This window comes from Solanum tuberosum, unplaced genomic scaffold (genome assembly GCF_000226075.1).
Source record: "Solanum tuberosum cultivar DM 1-3 516 R44 unplaced genomic scaffold, SolTub_3.0 scf00298, whole genome shotgun sequence".
Taxonomy (NCBI): domain Eukaryota; kingdom Viridiplantae; phylum Streptophyta; class Magnoliopsida; order Solanales; family Solanaceae; genus Solanum; species Solanum tuberosum.
The window spans coordinates 461,151-471,935 of NW_006239219.1; the positions used below are offsets into that span (position 1 = coordinate 461,151).

The following is a 10,785-nucleotide window of genomic DNA, read 5'->3' on the forward strand; positions in this document are numbered from 1 at the left end:
TGCGTTAATAGCAGACGTTATAACCGATTCTTGAAGCTTGTAGTTTGTTGTAACTTGTAATTTGGAACTCCAATACTTGATAGCAAATATGAGAATTATATATATTATGATATAATATGAAAATTTAGAATTGAAATATATGTATTATGATATAATATGAGACTTAAATGGAATAAAAAACTGAGACTTAAGATTGAGAGGATATAGAAAATAGATGAGAGAATAGATGATTTTGTAAGAAATAATAAGGGATAGAGGGGTATTTATAATATTAAAAATGGGTTAAAGTGTATTTATGATAACTTGAGGGTTTAAATTAAAGTATTAAAAGTAGGGGGGTGGTAGGGGGTGTTGGGGAAGTGAAAAAGGTAAATAAATCCGTTGGGGGACCCACTAGTCGTTGCCCCAACGGATATAATTTTAAAACAAAAAAAATAATTAAAATTGAGGGGATCCCGCGAAACCGGCCGGTTCAGCCGGACAGGGACCGGGCCGGTTCGACCGGGACCAAAGGGTGAACCGTCCCCTATCCCGCACCCCTCCCAACCCGCGAGAACTTATGGGACCGGGTTCGACGAGCCGATTTTTGAACCGTTGCGGGCCGGGGCGGGACGACCCGGTCCCCCTGCCAGCCTTAGGTATCAGTAGTGGTTTAGTGAATAGAACAAGGGGGCAGTCAGGTACATAGTTTGGATTGTGGGTCCAATCAGAATAAATATATTGAGTTGTGGGTCCAATCAAGATAAATATATGGGTTGGGTTCAATTTGAGTAAATATTTTACAGAATGGGTCCAATTTACGTAATTTTCAATTTGAGTAAAACTAGCACTAACTAAAATTAACTTAAATACACCAAATATTAATTACCTTCCCTTTTGATCTTTGCACTTTTAGTAAGCCCAATCTTACGTATGCTATATGTATTTTTTCATCATATTGATATGCAAAAATTTAAAATTTATAGAACTTTTCGTATAGTTTTTGAATAACTAAATTTTTTTGTTTAAAATATCGAATTAATGTAATCTAATTTAACTTTGAAAATTAGTCAAATTGACTTTCGAAATACATAACATGACAAATAAAAATGGACGGAGGGAGTAACATTAACCAAATTCATGTAATAATTATCAAATACATATAAAAAGTCATTGTTTACTACTATAAATATAAAAACTTATGGTTCAAATAAGTGCTTCAAGTTTAGGTGAAAATAAAGACAAAAAAGATACCATTGATTAGTGAAGATGAGGGCATAAAGACTTGGAGAATCAACGTTTTCATTATGTTAAGTAACTTATTACAAAATTGTAGCATCATCATAAAGTCTTTGCATATATATGTTGTTGTAAGATAACTGATTAGTCTCAAGAGATCTTGAAATAGTTGAGTCATAATCAATTGTACGTTATTACCATTTATGATTATTTTTAATATAGTTTTTCGTTTATGACTAAATAGTTGAGTCATAATCAATGGTACATAATTAGCATTTATGATTATTTTTTACTAATATAGTAAATTAATACTAATACTAATTAATGGCTGTGTATTCTTAAAAAAAACTCAAATTAATAATAGAAAGGAAATCTTCAAATACTTTTCCAAGTGAAATCTGGACTCTGGAAGTGTAATTTGGTTAAAATTCAACCGCCCCACTGTCTATCCTTTTTTCTCTATAATAAATATACTGATTCTAAAGGTTATGAGAGTTTGTCTCTTTTGATTCACCGCATTGTTTCAGAGTTTCGAAAAAACAGAAACCATTCATCAACGGGAGGGTGAGAGGGAGATTGTGATTCAGGTCTCCGGTGATCGATCCTTTTCTCCAGTAAGCGATTAGGAGATTATGATTTAGCTTTGTTTTGCTGATTTTTGTGGTTGTTAACTTTTCTAGGGTTTAAGATCGTGCTAACAGCTTGTTTTGTATAGTCGTTACTCATCGTTTCATCGTGTATCGTGTGTTTGAATAGATAGGATCACTCGTTGTGGTTTATCAGCGTTTTTCTTGATGATTTTGACTGTGTTTAGGGTAGAACAATGACTTAATATGTTTATATTCTCATAATAATTATGCGTTTGATTTAAATTCATGCAAATCCTAATGAAATTAACCAAAAAAGCTCAATCAAAATCAGAAAATAGAACTTTGGCATTAATTAATACTTAGATGGAGAACGATAAGAGGGATGAGAACAAAAAGGTAGCGGAAAGCGAACCAGAAATCTGAATTGGAGATGTCTACTGGGTATGTGATGGAGTTCAATCGAAAAATAGTGTAAACTAAATAATGAAATTATGAAATAATAAAAACATAGTGGGAAACAGAAATAACATGAGAGCTTATGAGTCATGACTTTGTAGCTCTATTAATGCAAACTGTGTTAGAAAAATTTCTATCTTAAAATGCTAGAGTGCTAATAAATTTTTGCGAACCTGTATTAAGCTAACTGTAAAAGTTGCTGCTTTTTGTTGTCACCTGAATACATTGATTATAAACAACTTCTTTATCATTGAAACTTGAAAGCTGAATTGGCATTGTATTTTTAATTGATTATTAATTGAGAAGTTGCTTCTTGTTGTTGTCACCTGTGTACATTGAGGATATTTTTTTCTTCTTAATCGGCATTGTTTTTGTTAGTGATTATTAGTTGGGTTGTGATTAGCTTTTTCCGTATGGTGCTTGTTATATGGTGTAGCGTTGTGATTATATGTGATTTTCAATTGGTCATATAGGTGGACGTAACCGTGCTTCTAAGATGGCAATGAGCCAGCTGAAGATTATTGAGTTGGAGGAAGGATGGGAATTTATGCAGAGGGGAATCACTAAATTGAAGAAAATTTTAGAAGGACAACAGCATTCTTTCAGCTCTGAAGAGTACATGATGCTCTACACGTATCCTTAGGGTTTCGTGCACTTGAAGTTTGTGTTTATGTATAAAATATTTGTTCTTTAATATATATGTACACACATTGCTTTATTTTTTTCAATCTTTAAAATATGGTAAACCCTGCCTACAGCCGCTTTGCTCTCATGGTGTCTTAAACAGCTAACTTCTTGGTTATTAGTGAACTACACTTAACATGGAAGAAAGTTTTTCCTTAATTGAAATGTAGAACTATATATAACATGTGCACACAGAAGCCGCCAAATGATTACTCACAACAGTTGTATGAGAAGTACAGGGAAGCATTTGTAGAATATATCAATTCTACGGTAAGAAGCATTGACTTTTTTTCTCATGATAATTGAAATTTACTCTACTTGCTCTGCTGTTGCTGTTCAATTTTGCAATTTGTATTTTTCTTTATTAGGTTCTGCCTGCTTTACGAGAGAGGCATGATGAGTTTATGTTGAGGGAGTTTGTGAAAAGATGGGCGAATCACAAACTTATGGTTAGGTGGCTCTCGCGGTTCTTCCATTATCTCGACCGTTATTTTATTGCCCGAAGGTCGCTACCTGGACTTCATGAAGTTGGTCTGATGTGCTTCCGTGATCTGGTTTGTTTCTTGCATCTCCTATATAATTATTGACAACATAATTGTCTCTTTTCTTTTTCGCTTTCTTCATATCTTTGTTTTGTTGGTAATTTATTTCTGTTTTTGTTGACAATAGATTTATCAGGAGTTGAATGGTAAAGCTAGAGATGCAGTTAATGTGTTGGCAAGTATCATATCCTCTTTTTTTTTTGTTTTTTGTTTCTTCCGACTGTCAGTTGATCCCAACTCTTGCAATATTATTTTAGTTATGAGGGTCTGATTAAGAGTCCTTTTGTATTAGATTGAACAAGAACGTGAGGGTGAGCAGATTGACAGAGGTCTACTGAAGAATGTGCTCGATATATTTGTTGGAATTGGTATGGGGGAAATGGAGTATTATGAGAATGATTTTGAAGATGCAATGCTTAAAGATACTGCAGCTTATTATTCTCGGAAAGCTTCAAGTTGGATTGTGGAAGATTCTTGTCCAGATTATATGTTGAAGGTACAATTCATTTTTACAATTGCTGTGATTTCGTAAATTATTTGGTTATTGCCTTAAATTGCCACAGTAAATTGTGATACCCGTGCTTTGCTAACTCAGGCAGAGGAGTGCTTGAAGAAAGAGAAAGATAGAGTGTCTCATTATCTCCATGTTCTTAGTGAGACAAAACTTCTAGAGGTCAGCATCTGAATTTGCTTTAGCAACTTGAAATCTTAACTTTTGAAGAACCTTTTTAAAAAAAAATTGAGCATAGATAAATACTATGTGATTTTGTGTTATGCTGGGGAGGTAGCAGGTGCCCCGTGGAATTAGTCGGGGCCAGCACAAGCTGGCTCGGACACCAGAATTATATATTAAAAAATGTGATTTAGTTGTTATATGTCTGTGTAATGGATGCCTTTCAAGTTCTAATATTTTTTCTAAAACCTTTAGAAGGCAAGCTTAAAAGGATTACCTCCCAAGGTTTTATGCATTTCTATTTTTTGGTCGGCCGTATCCTTCATTTTATGCCGGTTGCAATTCGATTGTCTGCTCTCTTCTAATAAATTATTCAACTTGTCAAAAAGGTTGTTTACAGTTTATTTCTCTTCGAAGGGGGAAGAGTTATTAATGCCCAACACTTTGATTGACTACCTGCTTTCCTTTTTGGTTTAGAGTCGAAGTTGCAAATATAGTCCCACTCCTTGACAGGGCAGATGTTGCCTTTTTGTTTATGCAATAGTAGTCTATGAGTATGTGGTTTGCACGTGTACCCCATAACCATGAGTGCACAATTCTAAGGATCATATATATAATGTGTTTGAGTTATAAAATAAAATCCACTAGTGCACGATTCTTAAGTGTTCTATTTCTCTGTTCGAGCGAAAACGTACCGAATAAACAGTGGTCTTTTCAATTTGTTCAGGGAAATAAAACATGAAAAGTAAAGTTGGCAATTTCTTTTTCTACGATGCACTTATCATTTATGTCATTGCTTTAAAGTTTTCTCCCGATATGTACTTGAGTTTGAATGCTGGAAATTCAGACTTTTTACATGTTGACAATATTCCTTTAGTTGGATTTGTTTTCAATGTTGAGACCAAATTTGTGCCTGCAGAAAGTGCAAAATGAATTGTTGGTTGTATATACCAATCAGTTACTTGAGAAGGAGCATTCTGGATGCCGAGTATTGCTTAGAGATGATAAGGTATTGAATTCTTGTGTTGCTTTTCATCATTTTTGGGAAGTTTCAATGTATTTTACATGTAATTCAATGTTTTTCTCTTTTGCCCTTACTGCCGACTCTCTTTTGTACACTCAGGTAGAGGATTTATCTCGAATGTATAGGCTATTCCACAGAATCCCCAAGGGATTGGAGCCTGTTTCAAATATGTTTAAGCAGGTATTTTTATTCTCTATCACTTAATGCCAGTCACTGAGAAGCAAAAGAATTATTTATTTAGTTTCCTAAGTTCGCTAAACATCTGCTGCAGCATGTCGTAGCTGAAGGCATGGTCTTGGTGCAACAAGCTGAAGATACGACAAATAGCAAGGTGAATTGTCCATGTTCTTGTTTCATATTTTTAATGGTTTCACTTAAAAACGATGATTATCTACTAATTACATGCGAGTATAAAGTCCTTTTAAATTGTGAATAGGAGAAATCAGCGGGGGGAGGGGGAATGCATGATACACCATTTAGATAACAAAACTTTTTAGCGGAGTTGAAAGCATTTATGTAGAAATAAGTACACACATATATATATATGAAGCTCCTTTGCAGCCTTGCTGTCCTCATGGGTTCAAGAAATTTTTGTTCCTGGTAATTCTGCTGGTGTTTCTATTTGAAGTGTTTATGTGTTTTTTGTACAGGCCGAAAGTTCAGGCTCAGGAGAGCAGGTAAAACCATATTCCTTTATTCTGATTTCACTTTTATGTAATGTAAATATATTTACCATGGATTCCATCCCTTCCGCAGGTCTTTGTTAGAAAGTTGATTGAGCTTCACGATAAGTATATGGCTTATGTTACGAACTGTTTTGCTAATAACACTCTCTTTCATAAGGTATATTCCGTTGTTAACAATTGTATGTTGATCTCTTTTACTTCAAAGTTATTTGTCAGTGTTTCTGATGTCTAAAGTTTGACATATACAGGCTCTCAAGGAGGCATTTGAGGTCTTCTGCAACAAGATTGTATCTGGTTGTTCAAGTGCAGAGCTCCTTGCTTCTTTTTGTGATAATGTTCTTAAGAAAGGTGGGAGTGAAAAACTCAGTGATGATGATATTGAGGAGACATTGGATAAGGTATAGCATGCACTTCAAATCACTCCATTTCCTGGAAGTCCATCTTTCGGCCAAGTGATGTTATCATAATAATGGTTTGAATTTTTGTAGGTGGTCAAGCTTCTCGCTTACATTAGTGACAAAGACCTTTTTGCGGAGTTCTACAGGTGGGTTAGATAGTCCAACAGTTTATTGATATAGTTACCTTAGTTAGGTTGAATCTTCATTTACCGTTTGGAATGTCCATTGTCTTGGTGTGATAGGAAGAAGCTTTCTCGTCGATTGCTCTTCGATAAAAGTGCCAATGATGACCACGAAAGGCTTATCTTAACAAAGCTAAAGCAACAGTGTGGTGGGCAGTTCACATCAAAGATGGAGGGAATGGTGAGGAAACAGAATATCTTTTCATAGTTTATCCCATTCCCATTAAAATGTTTTATTAAAACTTGTGGATGGCAACTCAAAAACAGGTGACAGACTTGACTTTGGCTAGGGAAAATCAGAACCATTTTCAAGAATATCTCAGCAACAACCCTGCCGCGAGTCCTGGAATTGATTTAACTGTCACAGTTCTTACAACTGGGTTCTGGCCTAGTTATAAATCTTCTGATTTGTGTCTCCCTGTGGAAATGGTAAGAGGAGCTTTCCTTGATAATTTGAAAATCCACTTTCTGTTTGCTGATATGAGGTTTTTCTTCTGAATTAATGAATGACGTAACCTTTGTTGTGTTATTTGCCTCAGGTGAAGTGTGTAGAAGTCTTCAAGGAATTCTATCAGACAAAAACGAAACACAGGAAATTGACATGGATTTATTCATTGGGTACGTGTAACATCAACGGGAAGTTTGATTCAAAAACCATTGAACTGATTCTGGGAACTTATCAGGTGACTACTCTGTCTAATGATTCCATTGAACTATCCCTGCTGGTTACAATACACTTATGGATTTATGATGTCCGCCTTTTCAGGCTGCTGCTCTGTTATTGTTTAATTCTTCAGATAGATTGAGTTACTCAGAAATCAAGAGTCAGTTAAATTTGGCTGATGATGACTTGGTCAGATTGCTTCAATCCCTTTCATGTGCCAAGTATAAAATTCTGATCAAGGAGCCTAGCAATAGAACTGTTTCGTCTTCTGATCATTTTGAGTTCAACTCCAAGTTCACTGACAGGATGAGGCGGATTAGGGTATAGATAAAGAACTCTGTATTTTCTTAGTGATGCTTCATGAACACACTTTAGACACCTATTCCTAATGGCATGTTTTATTTGTACTATCCAGGTCCCATTACCTCCTGTAGATGAAAGGAAAAAGGTGGTCGAGGATGTAGACAAAGATAGACGTTATGCAATTGATGCCTGTATCGTGCGCATTATGAAGAGTCGGAAAGTTCTTCCTCATCAACAACTAGTGTTGGAGTGTGTTGAGCAGTTGAGCCGAATGTTTAAGGTATGCACCCTTCTATTTATGAATTTTCTTTAATGAAATAGATCACTTTTGGAAGGTTGATATGATTTCCATGCTCTATAACCATGACATTCAATTTGATACTGGAGGGCTATTTATGACACTGTGTTGTGGACATTTTCCAGCTTGCCAGTAAACAAATTGAAGGATATCACCTTCTGGGCTCGTAACGACAGATAATGTAGCAATTTTTTCCTTGTTTTGACAAATTGTTAACAGCTTGGATTACACTATCGCCTCATTACTTGACAACTTTCTTTCAGGATCATGGTCTTTGGGGTTCTTGGTGTTGAAAGTAATCTTAAAGATTTAATTATCGGGAATAGTGTTTGGTAAAATAGTTGGAGGGGTTGCATTTAGTTGTACTCTATTTATCCTATTATATTTTAAAACATAGTCTTATTTGACTTGAGTGAAATTAGTGGTTTTCTTTCCCAACGAATATAACTTGACAGAATGACAGAAACACCAATTTTACCTTTTCCTTCAATCTTCTAAATGCCTCCATCACAATTTGTTCCATAGTTTTGCTTTTTGAGACCAGACCTCATTTGGAATTTCTTGACCTCGACTTTTTTGACATTTATTGTTGAGACAGAGAATCTTTAAGTTGAGATATCTGTCAGTAGTTTCCAAACCTCTAAATATACTATTTAGTGACAATCTTCCACTTCCAATTTCATTATGTGAATTAGTCAGCAGTTTGTATAGATGGTTCGTTCTCTTCTTCTCCGTTTGCTTCTCTATCGTTTTCATTTTCTTTTGAACCGATGTAACACAAGAGATGACGGGAGGAGGCAAACCATTTTTTTGTCTGTAGTTACTTTTTGGGAAACATCCATGTTTCAACTTCCTCAATGGATAAAGTTATGTTGGTCCTAAAAGAAATGGTATAACTTGCGGGAAATAAGTTTAGAGTTATGTGATTTAGTCTAGTTCATGACCTTGAGGATTCATATTTCTTGAAAAGCTAGAATTTACCCTACAAATTCAAAACCTATGTGAGCTGAGAAGAACAAGGACAAAATATGATTGGGCTTTGTGCTTAAATTTTTAACTATCTTGCTGTGCCATCTAATCAATTATTTATGGGCTCTATTTCCTTTGCAAGTGTCTACTGCAATCTTGGACTTCGCTTTATCCTGAAGATAGTTATTGGCTCTAGTTGTAGAGATTGATAATTTTATATTAATATCATCAATAATTTTGCGTATTTGTGCAGCCTGACTTCAAAGCAATCAAAAAGAGAATTGAAGATCTCATCACTAGAGATTACTTGGAAAGAGACAAAGAGAACCCAAATTTGTTCAAGTATTTAGCCTGAAGCAATAATCTGGATGCTCGGCTGAGATTTTTTTTGTTCTCTGCACATCACATTGAATACAACTAACTTGCTTCTCCATGTCACTTGATAGGGATATTGTAGCACAGATAATTTTTCTAACTTTTGCCTATAAGTAGGGAACTGTGCCAGTTCTTAGATATCACACCACTTTTTTTTTTTGTCAAGAAGTTGGCGGAAGCTTTGCTGTTTTTACTAATACATTACATATATGTGTGCGCTTTCATTAAACAAATGATATTTTATAGAGTTCCAAAAGTTAGGGATGGCAATGGGGCGGGGTGGATGCGGGGTGAATTGAAGAGAGTTTTTTTAAAACTAATGTGGGTTGCGGATATATGTGATTTTGTGTGGGTTCAAACTTAATTTTATTTTTTTACATATTTATTAAAATAGTTTCTTTAAAGCTACTAAAGTATTCAAGATAGTAAATGAAAATGGTTCAATAAAAAATAATACAAATTTTTACATGTTTTCCAATTGATCTCTAAAAAATAATTTTTTAAGTCACTATCCTATTTAAACTAAATGAAAAAATGAATTTATTTTTATGAATTATATTTCTAGTATCAAATTTAACTAGAAAAAGAAAATATTAAAAAAATTATGTGGGGGCGGGTCTATGCCAGGTGGGGTGGAGCGTGTTAAAAATTAAAAAAAAGTTGTTATACAAGGCCCCGCGGATTAAAGATTTTGCGGGTTAAATTCAACCTGCCCCATTGTCATCCCTACCAAAAGTAGGTATAGACTGTAATAACCCACAGCCCACCAAGAGACATACTCTACACCTCGTAAATAAGTTCTTTGAGCTTCTCTATCTATCGTTTATGTTTTTTCGCTGATTCTTCAACTACTTAGAGAACAATTTACTCTTTTCTGAACCTTGGTTTTGAACCCATGTTTCTTTGGATTCCACCTACTACGTTACATTTTGCCATCTGTTACGAGTCGTCTATGTTATTTTATTTTTTCTTTTTAAAAAGGGAAAAGGGTCAAAAATATCTCTAATCTATTGAAAATAACTTAATAATACCATTCTTTCACCTTTTGATCTAAAAATATCATCCACCTTTATTTTTGGTTTAAAGATACCCCTCCATCTACCTTTTTGTCTAAAATACCCTCAACCCAAATTAAATTCTTTTTACTAATTAATTACTTTGTTCTACAAGACAATTTAAAAAAAAATTAAATTCTTAATATTAGAGAATTCCAATATTATGTAACATAAAATAAAGATTTTATTGTGTAAAAAAGAAGAATAAAATCCTCAAAACTATTATTCTAACTATTATAATAGCACAAAAACTCATTTTAAAAAATCTTAAAATAACACAATAAATTTCTTATTTTTCATTTCTACACAATATATTCTTATTTTATTTTACGTTTTATACATTATTATTTTATGTTTTAATTTGTGGAATAATTTTTTTAATTATATTCAAATCATCATAATAAAATTTAATTATATCGATGTTTTAACGTTTTCTTTGATTACTTCTTAATCAATAGCATTTGCTAATTGATTTCCCAGTTATCATTTCATACCTTTTTAGGCTATACGAAACGACTTTGAACAAGAAGTAAAAATTGAAATTATCTGTTCAAGTTAACTGTCTTTAACTTCTTCTTTTCCCAGGTTATTATCTATTTAAAAAAATGGGAAAGTTCAAAGTGTCAATTTTGAGAAAGGAAATACAGATTTTTAAGGGGGGGGGGGCG

At 34.0% G+C, this 10,785-nt stretch overlaps 1 protein-coding gene across 1 annotated transcript; it reads left to right on the forward strand.

The window, feature by feature from the left end:
• The first annotated feature begins 1,567 nt into the window (after positions 1 to 1,567).
• Positions 1,568 to 9,309, forward strand: LOC102605003 (cullin-1-like). The gene is made up of 20 exons (XM_006359350.2): positions 1,568 to 1,832; positions 2,738 to 2,897; positions 3,119 to 3,218; positions 3,317 to 3,502; positions 3,618 to 3,665; positions 3,783 to 3,986; positions 4,086 to 4,163; positions 5,083 to 5,172; positions 5,287 to 5,367; positions 5,459 to 5,518; positions 5,838 to 5,864; positions 5,944 to 6,030; positions 6,122 to 6,271; positions 6,362 to 6,417; positions 6,514 to 6,634; positions 6,721 to 6,882; positions 6,993 to 7,136; positions 7,220 to 7,438; positions 7,533 to 7,700; positions 8,941 to 9,309. The coding sequence occupies exons 2-20, from the start codon at positions 2,761 to 2,763 to the stop codon at positions 9,040 to 9,042; spliced, it is 2,220 nt and encodes a 739-aa protein (XP_006359412.1). The 5' UTR covers positions 1,568 to 1,832; positions 2,738 to 2,760; the 3' UTR covers positions 9,043 to 9,309.
• Positions 9,310 to 10,785: the final 1,476 nt, after the last annotated feature.